This window comes from Ambystoma mexicanum, chromosome 12 (assembly GCF_040938575.1).
Source record: "Ambystoma mexicanum isolate Mex_15411 chromosome 12, UKY_AmexF1_1, whole genome shotgun sequence".
Lineage (NCBI taxonomy): Eukaryota > Metazoa > Chordata > Amphibia > Caudata > Ambystomatidae > Ambystoma > Ambystoma mexicanum.
The window spans coordinates 803,532,789-803,551,642 of record NC_090936.1 but is presented as its reverse complement, the minus strand read 5'-3'; the positions used below and the strand labels follow the sequence as shown (position 1 = coordinate 803,551,642).

General features: G+C 42.7%; 1 protein-coding gene across 2 annotated transcripts in view; it reads left to right on the top strand.

Annotated features, from left to right (window-relative positions):
* Positions 1-18,854, top strand: part of PPFIA2 (PTPRF interacting protein alpha 2) — a 2,558,488-nt gene that overhangs the window by 507,086 nt on the left and 2,032,548 nt on the right. For both annotated transcript variants that reach the window (XM_069629312.1, XM_069629311.1), the window contains exon 3: positions 3,059-3,103. In XM_069629312.1, the coding sequence (XP_069485413.1) occupies positions 3,059-3,103 (45 nt within the window). The remainder of the gene's footprint in view (positions 1-3,058; positions 3,104-18,854) is intronic.

Here is an 18,854-nt window from a genome sequence, read left to right as displayed (position 1 = left end):
TTGTCAGCAGTCAAGAATGCAAAAGGGGAGTGAGAAGGTAGGACTGAGATGCAGGAAGAAACAAAGAGTGGGATGCTGAAATCCCGTAAATCATGACGATAGAAGGGTGGCTTGAGGGAAAAAGCTAAGGGATGTGTAGGGGCTTGAGGAATAATTGATACAGAAAGAATGTGATGATCAGAGAGATAGACAGAAAGTGATGAGATGGGTGAGGCGGACAAAGAAGAAACAAAAATAAGATCAAGACAAGAGCCGGAAATGTGGGAAGGAGGGGTAGAGAGAGGACATAGAAGATGAGAGTCAAGAAATGAGAGCAGAGGATGAGTGGAGTTGGTGGAAGAAAAATGAAGATTGAAGTCACCCAGGAGTATGAGAGAAATAGAAGAAGGAAGCATAATAGAGAGAAGAATGTCATTGTCTTCACAAAAAGAGCCAACAAGTCCAGAGGGATGGCAGATAAGAAGGAATGAGATAGGATAAGGTTTAGAAAAAGTAGTATATGAGAATTCAAATTAGGAATAGATAGGACGGAATGAAGTTGAGGGTTCAATTGTAAAGGAAGAGTGATATAGAATGCAAATACCCCCTCCCTGGGATAAGGGGTGGGATATGACAGAAAGAGGTCTGAGAAGTAGTCAAAGAGGCAGCAACAGTGATGCTGTAGGGAGGAATCCAAGTCTCTGCAATGGAGAGAATATGTAGATTAAGTCTTAAAAAGAGATCAAGAACAGCAGAGGACTTATTACAGAGAGATCTGACATTCCATAAGCCAAGATCAATGAGTGCAGTGTTTGAAGTACATGGAGTATATATGAGATTGGCGTAGTTCCGAGTAGAGGTAAGTCGAGAAGTGGATGGATTGCTTGTGGTGGCATAATATTACACACAGGAAGAAGGAAGAACAACGTTAGCAGCAACAGAATGGTATGAGTCAAAAAACCAGCAGTTTGCAGTGATGGTTGTGCTAGTGAATGGAAGCAAAAACAAAGAGGTGATGGCTGGAAGGTTTAGACTGAATCTTGACCACTGGCATTGCTCGGGGCAACCCTCCAGACCATCGTTCTTCGCCTGCCAAGCCATTACAGAAGGGGAAAGACCATATGCAAATCAGGCTTGGCCCCACCCCAAAAGGGGAAGTCCAGCCCGAACTGCTAGGTCACATCCCTTCTGCACGAGACCACAAGCATCCCCAAACATGTTTCACCCTTGTTGGTGCTCATCAGTGAGGAGTAGCTTGGGTCTCTAGGCCCAGCAGGCACGGGACCCACGTCTGGGCATTCCCGTCCCACTCGGGGTGACAAAGCAAAAACAAAGAGGTGATGGCTGGAAGGTTTAGACTGAATCTTGACCACTGGCATTGCTCGGGGCAACCCTCCAGACCATCGTTCTTCGCCTGCCAAGCCATTACAAGACAGGCAGTGCTGCCATCGCCTGTATGAAGATGGTAGTCCGATTGAGTGCAAAGAAGCTCTTAGGGTCTGTGTTAGACCACCTCCATCTGCGGACAGCTGCAGACAGCAGGGACTTAGTATGGCATTGCCCGGGCTTTGCCCAGGCAGGATGTGATGTACATCTGTCTCGGCTGATGGATTTGCTGAGACCGTTAGCACTATAAATTTGCATTGGTGCATTTTAAAACTGATTTGCCAGCATAAAATTATTATGATAACATTTTTTTTTAAAGTGCAGGATATCCTACCCTCAGCAGATGGCCTTGTGTCACATTAAGAATGAGTGGGTCCAGAGAAGAGCCTTAGTGAAGTTTCAGGTCAAAGGTTATGAGTGTGATGAGAGGATTAAAAATATAATTATGCTCCCCTTTGAGTTATGAAGACCTTGCACCAGCTCAGTGTTCTAAGGCTGATGTAAACATCGAACGAACTGGCATGGCGTCTTGAATGTTCAATGGTGTGAAATGCCACTTAAACACTCTAGAGAACTAAGAATCCAATGTAAATGTCAATCTCTATCTGAAATTCTTCCATAAAAGCGTTGTTCACTGCCAGATGTAGCGCCTCCCACTATTAGACGTGATTTCTCTTATTCGCTTTAGAATGGGCATGGTACATCTTTCTAGTAAAATAGCTCAGCGTGTTGAGCATTTGCTGCTGCGATCTGTGTGTGATCTGCAGGATCGCAGGTTCAAATTCTGGAAAGGCCAACTCAGCCTTTCATCCTTCTGAGGTCTATAAATTGTTACTAACTTCAGTTGGGTGCTATTGTATGTAACTATGCTCTATGTGAAGCACTTTGGTGAAAGCGCTATATAAATAACACATCATTATCATGACTTCTTTATTAAGATGTGAGCCAAATGAAGGGATTTCGTGTTTCATAAGGATCCAATGCACTTCCACCCTGTCATCAGACAGCGCAGTCTCAAATGTACCATGTTCGTTGCAACCCACTCCCTCTGACAAACTGAAATGGACCTTATGTATTGGCCTGTCTGTACTGCTGCTGCCTATGAAGAGCTGTTAAAAGAAACTGCCAATTCCCTGTGAGCGAAACATCCAGGATTCTTGCCTGATTTATTTCACCTTCACCGCATTTAAACAACCCTGTTTCACTACATTACCTTAAACTTCTTATGGTGTCTTTAATCATGTTGCCTAAGTCTATATTGCCTTTTAAATACTTTCTGCCTTTCATTATTGTGACGGTAAATTGCTATTACTAGTAAAACATTGCCATCTGGTGGTAGAGTACCATACTGCAGCAGCGAAAATAAGAATCGTATGATCGCGCATGGATAGAGACGAACTTCTTTGTGGATTGTATTTCAAAGTTGTTTTACTTTTCGATTTTCATTGAGTTTCGCGCCGTTCGTGTATAACGTGTAAGACCATGACGTCTGCAAGAGAGCTAATGGATATAACCACTTGCCTCAGGAATCGGTGTACAGACTGTGATCCCAAGTTCAATTCGTTGCAGGGCTGACACTTGCCTTCATCGTCGATAAAATGTGTACCATTACATTTGGAAAATAATATAATGTCTTATGTTGTTGTTATATGATCAAATAAATTAACACAAACATATGCATTTTATATTTTAGTGTGGAACTGGGAATCAAGCTGAGCGAGGAGTAAGAGTACATCCCGTATGTAACACATTTTTGTTTTATAAATATGTGTATACAATGTCGGTTTTTGGGTGCCGAACTCATGCTTAGAGTAATGTTGATATTTTACGCGTGCTCTTTGTTTGAGTCTTTGAAACATGCTGTACTCGTGATTGTCAGAAATGTATCAGACAGAGTACTTTGTGAAAAATGTATTGGGGGAAATAAACATCTACAAGGCCCCCTGAAAACGTAAATATTTCTACCTGTATTAAAATGTCAGCTTTGAGCTCCTTTATTCTCTCCATATGAAGTTTTATTTGCATCTCTTCATCAGTTTTCCTGATATGCAATTGATCATTACGTTCTAACATATTCTGCTTTCGAGGGCCTTCCCCTGCACCTTTTATATTGGGAGATGGCAGATAAGAGGGGTGTCAAAATGACCCACATATTTAGCTTACCAAAACGATTTTGATTTTGATTTTGAATGATTTGTTACGTGCACCAGACAGAGCAAAGCGTATTCGGGCGCAGATGACAACTATAAGATAGGAAGACTCATAAGAAAAGTGCATGGAATAGCTGGCATCCTAAATTAGTTATCTTTTCACGTTTATTTAAATAAAAATGTTTTCAACCTCTTTCTAAAAAGGTCCAAAGTTTCACACTTTCTAATTTCAAGTGGGAGTTGGTTCCCAACTTTAGGACCATAAGCTCCAAAGCTTCTGTCTCCTCTTGAGATGCATTTTGTTTCATGGGGTACAGCGTAGGAGCTTGTCCTCTGAGCGTAGACGCCTTTTCGGCTGATGTAATACAATTTTGTCAGCCAAGTATGCGGGGACAAGCCCTTTAATGCATTTAAACACTGTCCATGCCATTTTAAATTTGATTCTGTCCTCCACCATCAACCAGTGGAACGATCTCCCCATTGATGACACATGGTCTCTTGTCTTCAGCTTTCCAATTACTCTTACTGCTGCATTCTGTGCTCTCTGGAGTCTCCCCATTTGTTTTTGAGGAATTCCTGCTAACAAACTATTGCAGTAATCCAGGTGGGGGTTGGTCATTGCCCCCACCACAACTGCCCTGTCTTCCTTCAGAATATAGGGCAATATCTTTCGTAGTGATCGTAATGCAAAGTGGACTGTTTTCACTTTTGTTCCTACTTGTACCTCACTATCAGATTCTCCTAACAACAGCAGCCTACATTTTTAACTTTTTTTGCATATTGCATTTGTTCCCCTAGAATCAGTGGAGGAGAACTTTGTCTTTCCGATGGCTTTTTGTTCTTTGGACTGAACAGTATGATTTCCGCTTTAGCTGCATTTAATTGTAAATGGTTGTTATTCATCCATTCATTAAGTTCCTTCATACATTGGTTAATTCTCTCAAAAACCTCTTCACTATTTTGAAGCTCAATATACAGCTGTGTAACATCCACATATGAATGAAATAGCAGACCATATTTCCTGAATATGCTAAAGACAGGACAGAAGTAAAGGTTGATAAAGTGAGCGGACAAGGAGGAACCTTGTAGGACCCCACATTCAAGCTCCACCATTTGTGAGATGAAACCATCCAATATAACCCTCTGAGTTCTGTCTTTAAGAAATGACTCAAACCATTTCACAACCTTTTCAAAGGCTTTTCCCAACTGCCCGATTCGTTCTGCCATTATCTGATGGTTTACGGTATCAAAGGCCGTGGAGAGATCCAACATCAGTAGCACTGTAAACCCCCCCCCCTATCTGCGACCTCCTTTAAATCATCATGAACGGCTGAAAGAGCCAACTCTGTGCCATGGTTCGGGCAATATCCTGACTGGAGGTTATGCAATAGTTTCTCTTTATCTACAAATGCCTGGAACTCAGTGCACACCACTTTTTCTAGAATTTTTGTTGGCCAAATTAAATGAGCCACTGGTCGGTAGTTCTTCATTACTTCCAGATCTAGGGTGGATTTCTTTAACAAAGGTTTAATTAATGCATTCTTTAGGTCTTCTAATTGCATTACCTGTGAACAGCTATTTGCCAGATACACAGACACATGCTCTCAAAGATAAAGCTTTCCCCTTCTTTTAAATAATCAAAAATGAAAAAGCATACATATTGTCCATTTGTCCAACATTAAAAGCGTTTAGGGGATGACATGAGGTGTTTTGGGGAATATTTTGTGGGAAAACAAGCTTACAAGATGTGTGATTGCAATGCATTTCATTACCCTTGGATATCTGAAAAGAAATATGGATAGAAGTTTTCAGGATGTGTGAGAATTTAATTGAAATACCATTGTACAGAAATGTAGTACGCTATGGGCGTGATCCCATGAGGTCACCGCACATTGCTTGTGGTGCGGAATCATATTGCAGCCCTGGAATTGGTCTAGCAGCCCAGCTGTAATAATGAACCGTTTAGGGCTTAATGAAGGGTGCTCGAGAGAAATGAAGATATTTCACAGCACATTGAGTTTGATGGTCGCTGATGACCAGTAGAACTGGGTGAGCCAGGCAATGCTAGGGCTGGCCCAGACCAAAAGGGAGGCTTTAGCCTGGCCATCATTTCAAGCGGGTGCCTTCCCAAAGCAGGGGCCACGCCACGGGTCCCACCTGTAACCGCTACAGACATAAGAAATGCTCTATGCTGCGGCCTGACGTGACCAGGCGTCAAGCCTGCTGTATGACTTTCTGTACCACCCTTCTGCCTCCTATTATAAGCATTGATTGGCTGGGCCAGGACAGGGAGTCACTTCCTGATTTCAGAGTCTTTCGAGGTGAGTAGGAAAACATCTGAGCTGTGAGTAGACTGGTGGCAACTCTGGAATGTTCTATGGTTTGTAGGCATGTCCTATCCATTGGCTGTATACTCCCACTCGGAGCCCACCCTTGCTCCATGCATTTGGCATTTCCCTGGTGCAGCCAATGCGTGTTTTATTCCCCAGGCCTCCTGTGTCACTAATGAAAAACTCTGGGATGGCCCACCTGCAGCCCTATCCCCTTTACATACATCCCCAACATCCAGCACACACAAGCCACACTGGCACTACCCATAACCACATACAGTGCAGTAAGCACGATGCCTGTCCCCGCTTGCCACGACCTTAAAACTGGTGCTGGGGCAGCAGCCCCATTAAAGAGAACCATGCTTGATTCTCGACCCCGACACCCTTCAGTGGCATGCGAATGATAAAGTGACATACAAGTAGTTGTTATGAGTAACAACATTGTGTTGGGCCATCAAGGAATGGCCACCATTCTATATGGTTGCATCAGCAGTACAGTCTAGGAACCCATGAAATGAGCATTTTAGTAAATAGCATAAACTGCAAACTGAAACACTTCCAGTGGCTCCCAATGGCTCCCAATTTCTGTAAATAAATGGGTGAGATTACATGATTTGTATATGAGGCCACAGTTCGGCTATGGTGGGAATCTAGAAATTGAGCTCAGTCTGCAATATATACGCACTTTATCACATATATTCCCAGTGCTAGTTCTTCTTTGAACCCATATTTGTGTGATATGCAAACTATTTAATTCCATGTTCTATGCGGCTATTTTCCTTGCTTGGCTTATTTTGGTGATTACCAGTCACACCAGAAAATCTGCTTCAACCCTGACCAGGAATTCCCTGGCTCCCCAGTTCTGCAGATTACAGGGACAGTAACAACACGGACAGAGCAGCAATATAGGGGTTTGGTCACAGTAACAACCACTTGAACTTTAACCTCAAGGTTTAAGATGTCACCTTAGTCTGATATCCTATTGCTCTTTCTTTTCACACTTGCTGACAATTTGATGATTTTCATTTATGAAAATCGGGGACAGTAACATCGTCAGTTTTGTATTATTATCCCACATATTGTGTCCTATGACTTTTATTTACATTTAAAAATGGTGTACTATGGCAGAGTAACAACATGTCTTTCATATAAAGGAAGAAATAAATCCGTTGACTTTAATTTCCAATGCCATGTATTTATTATAAAAAAGGTAGCAGGCGCCCCTCTCTCGAAAAAACACGGCATGATAACCTGTTAAGTGGATATTAACCACTTTGAGAGCTTGCAGCCATCTGCTTTTTGCTCACTGTACCTTTCACAGATGGGAAACAACCATTTGCATATCAGTCTTTGTCCCGCCCACATGGGCAGTCCAGCACCGAAATGCTATGGCAAGTCTCTTCTGAACAAGAGTACCGACAGCAACCCCAGACACGCGTTTCAGCCTTGTTGGGCTTCATCAGTGAGGTGAAGCTGTGCCTCTCTGAGCACAGTGAGCAGGGAGTCCACCTCTGGTTGCCCCCAGGTAACTCAGGGTGACCAACCCAAAGTTCCTTGCAGGCGCTCCGCTCCAGAAAGAACATGGCATGATAACCTGTTCTGAGATGAGAGTTTGCAGCACACGCTTTTTGCTCACTGTACCTTTCACAGATGGGAAACAACCATTTGCATATCAGTCTTTGTCCCGCCCACATGGGCAGTCCAGCACCGAAATGCTATGGCAAGTCTCTTCTGAACAAGAGTACCGACAGCAACCCCATACACGCGTTTCAGCCTTGTTGGGCTTCATCAGTGAGGTGAAGCTGTGCCTCTCTGAGCACAGTGAGCAGGGAGTCCACGTCTGGTTGCCCCCAGGTAACTCAGGGTGACCAACCCAAAGTTCCTTGCAGGCGCTCCGCTCCAGAAAGAACATGGCATGATAACCTGTTCTGAGATGAGAGTTTGCAGCACACGCTTTTTGCTCACTGTACCTTTCACAGAAGGGAAACAACCATTTGCATATCAGTCTTTGTCCCGCCCACATGGGCAGTCCAGCACCGAAATGCTGTGGCAAGTCTCTTTTGAACAAGAGTACCGACAGCAACCCCATACACGCGTTTCAGCCTTATTGGGCTTCATCAGTGAGGTGAAGCTGTGCCTCTCTGAGCACAGTGAGCAGGGAGACCACGTCTGGTTGCCCCCAGGTAATTTAGGGTGACCAACCCCAAGTTCCTTCCAAAAATACAAAAAAGGTAGCAGGCACCCCTGTCTCGAATATGTATTTATTAGCTAAGGAGAAATACACAAGCAACTCTATCGAAAAATGTCTGTTATTGAATGTGCAGCTCGCCCTGCCATGGCATGTTCTTAACCACCTACGCCAATGATCCGTTTCTTGTGCAAATTCCTTAATTTTGACAATGTATAACCGTGAAAACTGTTAATTTGGACTGCACTAAGTACGCATTATTTAAGAAAGGAAACACAAACTGATCTTTGCAGACGTGCTGTCTGGGGTTATTCTCTAAGCAGCAACTCACATGCTCTTAAGAGGAGAACACAGAGGCGTGATTTCACGCTCGCAGTTGCCATGCCATTCTGCATGCAGAGAATACCACTGGGTGCTCATGATACTGTTTACATTCTGCAAATTGACCTCTCTCTGCTGCCTTCATTCAGACCTTCTTGTCTGGACTCTATTATGAATAAAGAAAAGCACTTTTCCCAATAAAGGTTTCGGCAGTAAAATACATATATTAAAAAAAAGCCTTTGGTAAAAAAAAAAAAAGGCGCATCAATAATTCAGGCACAGTAGCTGGAAAAGAGTTTATAGAGCTTTGCAATGAACTCGAACACTCCTGCTAGTATTCCATTCAAACTGTGTAAAATGGCCGTGCATGTAAACATAGCTCTTTCATTATTATTGTTTTTTGACTGCCTGCAGTGGTCGAAGTGAGTGGGAACGGTCAGGAGCGAAGTTCCACTACTTTTATTTTTTACTGTTAACAGCTCCACTACATTTTGCAACCATTTTCACCATTCCGGAACTGTTCTTTATAAAGTTAAAGCGCACTTCTCCACTTTACCACTGGATATCAGTTACATCTAAATTGATATCTATTTCAACTCAATTGGCTGTCAACTTGCATGACTGCAACCCTTGACAATGTGTTGCATGTTACTCCTTTCCTTCCTAATCTGCCCCCCGCCAGAGTCACAGTTCCACTACTAAATTGTTACACTTCTACCAGTGAATGCCTGCCTTTTCAATTCGTGTGTTTGCACTTCTCCAGGCGCATCAGATGTCTTCATAATTAGATTGCAAACCTTCATTATTCCTAGTCTTATTTTCTCATCACATTACTTGCTGTTGAGCAATTGACCCCCTAAATAGGGACACTTTCATATATTGATTCTTTTATCCATGCTCCCATTTCCCAGGAGGCATTTATTTGACCTCTAGTATTCCATAATCTCGTGATTCCATAACCGAAAGTAGCATAATTCCCGATTCTAAAATGGATGGATGAGGTAGGTCTTAGGTACTGTGATGAGGAAGAGCAAGACTAGAGTTAGAGTAACAGAGGTTCCTCTTCCTGAGGCATAACCACACTGACCAAAATGTATGTAATGACAATTGTACACTCTATCACCATTTATTGAAGAGGCAAACTCAGTGTGAGACCGCACTTAGAATGCCAAATCCAGAGGAGCTGCTCGACGGGCAGTTCACGTTTGGTTGATAATGCCGGATGAAGGTATTAGCACCTGCACATATTGCAGATCTCGTAGAGAGGAATACCTCGTGTGAGGTTGCTATCACCCTTGTGGATTGAGTGTGAATCCTGTTAGATAGCTGTATACCTTCAGCTTTGTATGGTAAAGCCCCGGCTGACCTGGTCCATCTAGATATGGGGTCCACAGGGGCCTTATTTGTGTGTCCTTTCACACATAGGCCAAAGGGAATAAACAGGCTATAGGATCTTCTGTGCTTAGTAGATCAGTCTAAATATATATGTTAGGACCACTCTCTTAATGTGAAGGCACACCTGCCATGCTTACCCCAGAGAGGCGGGTTTTTGGATGAAGGTGGGCAGCTCTACAGGCTTAGATTGATAAAACTTTGTTCTAAGCATCAGTGCTTCAGGATTAACCACCAGTGATGGTTCCTTACACACCAATGCTCCTAGCTCCACCAGTCTACATGTAACTGGTGGAGCTAGGAGCTAGGAGCTAGGAGCTCTTATTGTAACTGTATGCTAGGGGATCAGATGGGTGCTTCTCTGGCCCTCCCAGGACACTTGGAAGGGCCCATGGGGGTACAGCAGATTATAGGATAGGCCGAGATAGTGTTATGCCTTTGAGGGCTCTGCCCATCTTGTTATCGTTTTCGAAGGAGCTGACCTGAATATGCAGGGAAGAAACAGCCAAACACAGGGAATAGACATCTTGAAGGAATGGAAGGATGTCAATGAGATAGCAACTCATAACATCAATTTCATTGTCATTGCACCAGCTTGTAAATGAAGACCCGGCTCTATAGTACTGCTGGTTGCTTTAATTGCTTGATGGGCATGGGAACCTGACTGTTAGACACACATTGTGCAGACCTCGCCTTTCAATCTCCTGGATGACCACTTCGATGTGTTGTGCTGTTGGGCAGCCAAATTGTCCCAGAGTGCAGGCAGATTGAGGAGAATCTTCCATGCTGGGCGACTGCCGTGTCCTTGGTTAAAGGGCTCCAACCCTTTAGACAAAGGCTGAGACTAGAATACATGTAGCATGTGGTACCTGATCTTAAAGATTGCCCTGAGAATCAGTAGGGGGGTTATATCCCTGATCCTCTGTCCATGTAATGGACAAGGCATACATTCCCTGTGACCTTTTGGTGTGGACCCTGTAAGAGAATTTGTTCAACATCCTGCTCTTCAGGGGCAGAATTAGGTCCACTGTCATAAAAGCAAACCGGTCATGCATTTCCTGAAAGATCCTGGATTGTGATGGCTATTACTGAGACGGGCAGCTCCGAGGTCTGCACATAAATTATCCACCCTGTATGTGGATTGTTTTGGGGATACCTGCTCACTCTCCACCCAGATCTCCAGTTGTCTTGCTCTGGTGGCAGCATGATGATTTACAATAGACATTGGAGAAGAATGGCCTGTCCTGAGTAGGATGGGGCATTCCTGGCTGTGTGAACGGAAGCTGTGAATATGACAGCCATAGCCCTCCAATTGTATTAGAAAGCGGCTTCTTTTAGAGTCCATTGTTCCTGGTAAGAAAAAAATACAAAAACACTGCACACCTCACCCGGTGATGTTGGCATCTCTTGTAACCTTTCATAGTGAGGAATCCTTTTTGGGGCCCTCTTTTTCAACCACCTCTGAAGAGCGAAGTTCCTTCATAATTCAGGAGAAAGGGCTTGCTAAGGGATCAAGTTGTTGAGATATAGGTTTATATTTCACATGTAGGTAACCTCTACACATTCTTGATAATAGATACAGTGTGTTATGTATTATCATACATGAACACTGTGCCTTATAAGGCATGTTTTATTCGCTTTCTGTAATACAGACAGAGCCCAGAATAGGAGGCCACATCCATAAACATAAATTCCCTTCCAGAAAAAAAATGGATTTTATCCCAACACACCTTTGTTTCCTAAACATAATATAAATATTTGCTCTGTCCACACCCCCTGGCATGTTACATTAGACATATTTTGCATTGCACACCTCTGCCATTTTCCTCGTGGCACTGAATGCATGTCATGAAAGTTATAACATTTGACCTATGTGTACATGCTTTGTATTAAGCACGAGCAGCAACAGATAAAGATACATAATCACCGAATTAAATGTCCTTTCATAAATAAAAAAAAATCATGTAATCATTTCCCAATCCACCCATTTTCCATTTAGACTTGTCTAATAAACAGAAAGGCAAAGTACTGCTAAAACGCTCATCCTTTATAGATCACTTTCCAAGTAGCATCACAAATACAAATTGGCTTGAGGCTGACAAAAAACGTTCAGTATTTTTCTTAGCAGTTTTCCCCTTTTAAAAAACATCACTAATTATTTTCTTAATAGGGTAAGCAAAATGAAGAACCTAAAGTTAGCTTCTGTAGAAAATAAAACACGTCTACTAGCGAGAAGCTCAATGAAAGAATAATAAAGAGCACAATAACCCGTCATCTTCATCTACTGATGGCCTACCAACAAATCCCTGCAATTTGACACTGGGTACAAATAAGCGAGGTTGCTTGGAGGTGCCCCATAACAATGCATTAATGCACTTTGGCAAGTGATTGAGGTAACATGTGATGTTTAAACAATTGCAAGGCTCTGTATCCTTCCGAAATACAATCAAAGTGTGTGACCCCACAATACATTATTCCATATCATCTGTCTCTTAGAGGTGTCATGTAAGTGACTTTTATGATACACAATTACAAGCAAATCCAATCCTATTAAGGACACAACCTAAAGAAACTGTGTTCTTATTTTGGATTATCTTGTTGTTACACAATGTGTCACGTGGGCGCAACGTATCTGATCTTCCCGCCATCAGCTGTGGAGAGGTCATGTAGTGCTGACGAGAAGAACATGTAACGCGAGGAACCAATCCAAAGTCCCCCTGATACAGACAGGTAGACCCTGGATCAGCTCCCAATGCCACGGGATGGCTCTTCCCCAATTTGCGTGGCAACGCAACAGTGCAAGCACTGATAGGGAAGGCCAAGCTGGATGTCCAATGCAGTGGAGTAGCAGAATCTTCACTGGGCAGGAGCGGGTCTGGTTCCCAGGATACAGGCTACTGGGCGGGGGCACACAGCAGAGACAGGAAAGGACACAATAAGGTGGTGGAGGGTAGAAGTAGAAAACTGGAGGTCAGACTGCCAGGGAAGGGGGAGATATCCCTGGACCAGAACAAGACAAGAAGACAAAAAAACAGGAAGGCAGAGCAGGCTGGAGGGCAGAGATGTACCCACAGGAACTAGTCTGAGCAGTTGGGAACCCAGGGAGGAAGAGGCAGGAAGGCCAGGGGAGAGGAAGGCCAGGGGAGAGGAAGGCAAGGAGCAAGTTAAACCAAGAGGTTCAAGTTTCCTTAATACCAGGAACCAGGCGAGGACACAGCTCGGTAAGAAACTACGTTGAGACGCAGGTTGCAAGCCTCTGTGATGGCTGGATATTGGTCTGTGACCAAAACGAGGCTTGCAACTCAAACAGACTTTGGCGCAGATCCCGGAGGTCTGCGCATGTACAGAAAGGCAAACACAGACTTCTGTGCATGCGTGGATCCCCATCCATGGTAGTAACCGGGAATCCAACCCGGGGCAAAAGCTGCCGAGCAAGATGCCATCGGGGGTATACCCTCCAACCAGGAGGATGCGTAATGTGCCAGTCTGCCCAGCAAGGTAAGTGGTGTGACACTTGTTTTTAATTGTGCTAAATACAGCTTAAGCAAACCATTTAACAAAAATGAAATAGATCTGTTTGGAAAGTCTCACTGATTTAAAAGAAGAGAATATTTAAAGATTCATTAGTTGGATGGGGAAAATGAGTTACTTGTAAATGATAATTTAAAAAAAAAAAGCTAGGCCCACATTCATTACCAAGATGTATTTTTCCTTTACTTTGATTTTACTTTCACAATTTTCAGTGTCAAGCTATTAGGTCTCAGTCAGTCGCAGAAGCCTCATTTGTCCATGTCATTTACATTCCTCTAAGGTAGTTTTCTTTTGGTTAGGCACAATGATACTGGTTAAATGTATATTGTAGCTGCTCTCACACTGGTTTCATCTCGGCCGCCAGAAAATCATCCCACTGGCTCCCTATAAAGGAGATAGTTATCTTCAAAGCCCTGACTCTTACCCATAAATGCATCCACCTCTCTGCACCAGCTTACCTAGCACAAAGAATCCACCCCGCCACGTCTCCAAGGCCATCCAGAACACCCTACGCAAACATACTCACTGTGCCCAGGGTAAAAAGAGCCAGGCAGGAGGCGCTAGCTTCCCCTACCTTGCCTCCCTACACTGGAACACCCTTCCTATGACGCTTCGTGCCGAAGCCTCACTCCTTGCCTTCCGCAAAGCCATGAAAACAACTCTGTTCACCTGATCAACACCACAGTCCCTTATGACCTCGCGCCACCTCTCCCTATAAACCTGCAAATGTATCTGCAACTAGCTGACTGCATTCATGTGTTACCAATGTAAATTAGGTAAAATGTAAAATATGTATGTTGTACCTCCCTTATTTATATTGTACCTCCCTGTAACTAAGCTCCCTGCAAGTAACAGCGCCACAATGCCCATGGGCTGCTTGTGCGCTATACAAATGTAAAAAATAAATACAAATAAATAAAATAAATCAGTTAAAATATACTAAAAGTAATCAGTAGGTGCCTTCATTATAAACGATTCATCAAACACATCTTCTGGAAAATGGCAGCCATGTGGCTCTGGTTTAAGCACCTGCACAGATTTGGCAATATAAAAAGGGATATGTCAGATTTGTCCACTAATACACATGAAGGGACAGTGATTTGATGCAATTGGGTGTTGTGTTTGCCGTTCCTTAAATACACTAGGCACCGGCCCTTACCAAGAGGGTTCAAATCATACATAAGGTGCAGTGGCACAGTTTCAGACACACACTTTTAGATAGGTTTTCTCATGGATTCCCAGAATTGGAGCAGAGCCCCTGACATTGGCAGATAGTTTTGCAGACATGGCTGGTGAACCTTAAAGGGGAGAGGGCAGGGGGCTTCGGTTACACATTCGGGTGGGGGATGGGGTTTCACAAATGTTTTTACCACTTCAATTAATGATGTCATATGCATACTAGATGTCCTGCACCTGTCATAGAGATAATTCTGTATACCCCACTTTTACTGACCTACACTTTTGCAGAATTCGATTTTGCCACATTTGTCCCACTTTTATTTACTGCAAAATGCAGATGGTAAGTTGGGGATGGTATATAGTTGGGGTATACAGAGGGTGCAGGGGTCTCCCTGACATTTTGCGATAAAAAAGTGGTAAAATCAGTAAAAAGAGATTCGTCAAAAGTGTAGGTTGGTAAAATAATATCCAGAAACCATCATAGATCTGATAATTCGACTACAATTATGTAAATAAATTACTGTATCAGAAGAACATTTTACACTGACAACAATAACAGTTTGGTTTAAGGATGTGGCCTGAGGGCTGATTGGATGGGATGCAAGCACCGTCAACCTGCTTGGCAATTTTAATCCTGGTTTTCGGTTACACTATGCTGTCTTCTGGCAATTTAAGGGCAGAGCCAAAGGATAGGCAAGCATGGATGCAATGTAATAGCCACCAGTGTCCTATAAGTGCCGTTATGTAATCACGGTGATACCTGAAAATAGATCAATACTGAAAGACAAAATCAAAGTGAATAATTACAGGCAATGTTGAACATGGAAACATCACGTCCTAGGAAGCATCACTGAAGGAAACCCGTCTCCCCAGCAATAATCTGAGACAAAAGTTTGAAAGTTACAATATGAATCTAGTCTATTGTTGGTGTAATAATCAAATCCAAACATTGCTGGCCACTTTATTTCCTCTTAAATACGGATGAATTGGTCTATTCTGGGGTGTTTGTAGTTGTCTTCTCTGCTGTTTCGTGATGGATAAGAAGGCAATTGGATTCATTTGGCAGTGGTAATTTATAACAAAAGCAGTAACAGTTGCTGGCTGCAGTATGAGTCTGCTGTTACTGTACAAATATCAGGCCACATTCCATGCAAGGTTTATTTTAGATCAAAAACACTTTCTTTGCGTACAATAAAGAAGTATTTGATGTTCCTATTGGGGTCAAAATGTCTTCAAATAAAGCATGAAAATATCATCTTGTCACAGGTAAAATCGTTAATCTAAGTAAAACATGGAAATACTGTAGCATATGTGGCTGGGGGTAGAGGAGTATGGTGCTTGGATTAGAGAGAGAACTTTAGGGAAAACATGTGCTGCTACTCCTGTAAAGTTTTCAAAAGGCTGCTGTAGAAGCATATATTATGGTACTTTTGGTCCTGAATAGAGTGCATGCTATACCAGGGAGATGTGGTTTAAAATTATTTGTTTCCAGTAATAACAATTTGATAGATGCAGCATGGAAGGAATATCTTTGCATGGCTCAACTAACAAATACTTTGAAGATCTTGAAAAAGGACCAACGAAGTATGGATTTGGAAAACCTGCTAAGTTTTGAGTATCCAAGACAACTATCTCATTTAGATTCTCTAACAATTGTGAGGGGTCATAATTGTGAGGTGGACAACTTTGTGAAGATTTTTCTATAGATGTCATTTTATTAACTCCAAAGGTTGGAAAAACGCCTCACTATCCCGACCCTGACGAGAAGTTGCCTGCCTAAAAAAAAATGAAAGCAAATACTCTAACAAAAAGGTTTCTGTCCCTCACACTTGTACATACAACAACTCAACAAGGCACAATATGTCAGCTCAAATATAACACATACAACAGTATGTTCAAAGTCTGATAACTGTTTCTCTTTATAATCAGGAAGAATTCCCCTTCTGCAGATTCAAGCAGGATTCTGTTCAGCAGTCCCAAAGGGATAAGGAAATCCTGTCCTGTTAACAAAGTTCCAATATGGTTCTTTTGGTTTCCACTTGTTAACATACATTTCAATTCAGTTCTGTTTGTTCCAACTTGAATTCAACCAACAGTTCAAAATTGTTCATCAAGAGTTTTCTCTTTGCACTTGTTACAAAGAGCTTAAAAGAAATTATTGTCACGGTTTTTCTCTTTCCGCTTGTGATAAAGAGCTCAAAACAACTCCTTCTTTTAAACCAAGAATACTTCCATAGTTCATTAAGATCAACATGAATTGTCTTTGACAAGATTATTCATATTCATAAAACACTTGTCTTGGAAATGTTAGATAATTCTGCAACAGTTCACACAACAATTGATTCAGTGATGTATTGTTGTCAGTATGATTCTGAAACAATTCCCATATATCTTATAGGGTCTGCCACTTCTTCTTCGTGACTTCATGGTCCACTCACCTGCCAGGCCTACTACTACAAGGTGCTCTGCCCTGGTGTACTCTCCTACCAGGACAGAATAAAACGACTACTTCTGTGGTATCAGTTAGCTTCCAACAAGTTATCAATGCCTATTGCTCCACAACATCATTTAAGTATTAATCATGGGAAAACAAGAAAAACACTGGTGCTATTTGTTACACTCTTGTGTTTGCCACTTACATTGAAGTTCATGCTACACACCTCCTGAGTATCTCTTGTCAGAAGGATAGCCCTCAGGCCACTCTTTTCCCCCCTTCTGCATTAACCAAATGCTGACAATAGTTCTATCGCACTATTACACTTCTTTGACTTTGACAATGTGGGTTTAAGCCAGTTCTTCTTATGACCTCCTTTACATATGGGCAATTTTTTTACAAATACAATGGGCCTCATCAGGGGTTGGGAAGAGTGGCAAAAATGTAGCAGTAACGCTATTACCACCACATTACCTCTCCGGCCAATTCTGAGTTTGGGCAGAAAGTTGTAGGTTTACCTCAGCTTTTTCCACCTATTTACTGCACTATTACTGTAGCACTAATACTGCCAGCGGTAATAGCACCATTACTGCCCCATAGAGTCCCATGGACGCTTCAAAAAATGGCACTTGACTGAGTTGCAGTAAGGCTATTTGCTTATTTACCGCTGGGCTATCACCAATGTTGTGATGAGGTCCTATGTCTCTTAATTGCCTCCTCTTGGCCTTGGCAATGTTGTTTGCTTTTAACTTGCCTAGGTATGGTATTCCTTTGGCTTTGACAGTAGTTGTTTGTATTGGTTTCTTTGAATATTGCCCTCTCATGTTGCTGGCCCTTATCTTGACCCACATGAATACAACCACACCTTTTTGGTCTTTTTATCAAGTTATTTTTTAGCCATCTCCTCCTCTTTACTTCAGGGTGGTTTTCAGATGGATTATTCTTCAGCTTTACATCAGTTCGGTATACTTAATCAGAGTTATTTTGCCCCTTCACCCTCTTTGTAATAGCGCTTTGATAAGGGGACCATGGCTTGCCCAGCAGGTGATCACAGAGCGCTCCGGGGTCACAACTCAATAGTGAACTCACTGGGTCTGGCATGCACGTCCACTCACTCCGCTGCTTCCAGGTCTTCTGTTGCTTCAGTTGGCCCGGCAACCTGCCTCCTTCTGTCCCCTGCAGCCTGCGCCAATCGAAAAAGGAGATTTCTCTGCTCCAGAGGCTCTCGGCTGCTCACCTGCCACCGGAGTTTGCCTTACTTTGGGAAAACCATCCACACTTTACGCTTTCCACTGCACGACCTCTGCAATGAATGTTTAAAGAGAAAGAAACACTCTCAGGACCTGCAACTACTCAACATACGACAATGGTCCCAGGATCTCTTTTCTCCTCCAGATTCTGCTTCTGCTTCTGCTGCAACATGGAGAGACATGGAGAGACCATGGCCTTTATTCATACAGTGTTTTCCAACAGGGTTTTGCCATTATAAAACACTTCTGTGAAATAGGCCCCATGACTACTCCACCTTATGCTGCTACTCTTCTTCATGGCCTGCACTTGAGGGAGCCTTTGAAGCCTCCCAGTTTCGCTGAGGAGTGGGCCATTAGCCCTAATATGCTGCAACGTGCAGTCTTGTTCATCTGCAGCCCTCTTCTTTGTCCCAGTACTTTTGGAATTGTGGGACTTGGGGTCCCCGATGGAAAATGTAGTTTTCTAATGAAAGGATCAACACACAATTCATTTCTTTCCTTATTTATATTACGTCAAGGAGTATTATAAGGATTTAAAGAGGAGGTTAGTTTTACAGGGGGATTATGGTTTTCAGAGTTTAAATTGGTAATTTCTAAAACCCATTTTTAATATTCCCCTGCGGATCATTGGAGCTTTCAACCAATGAATGTCAGTGTTTTTACATGGAGTTTTCTCACTCGCAATACATACCTGGTTCTGATGGTTTTCACCCA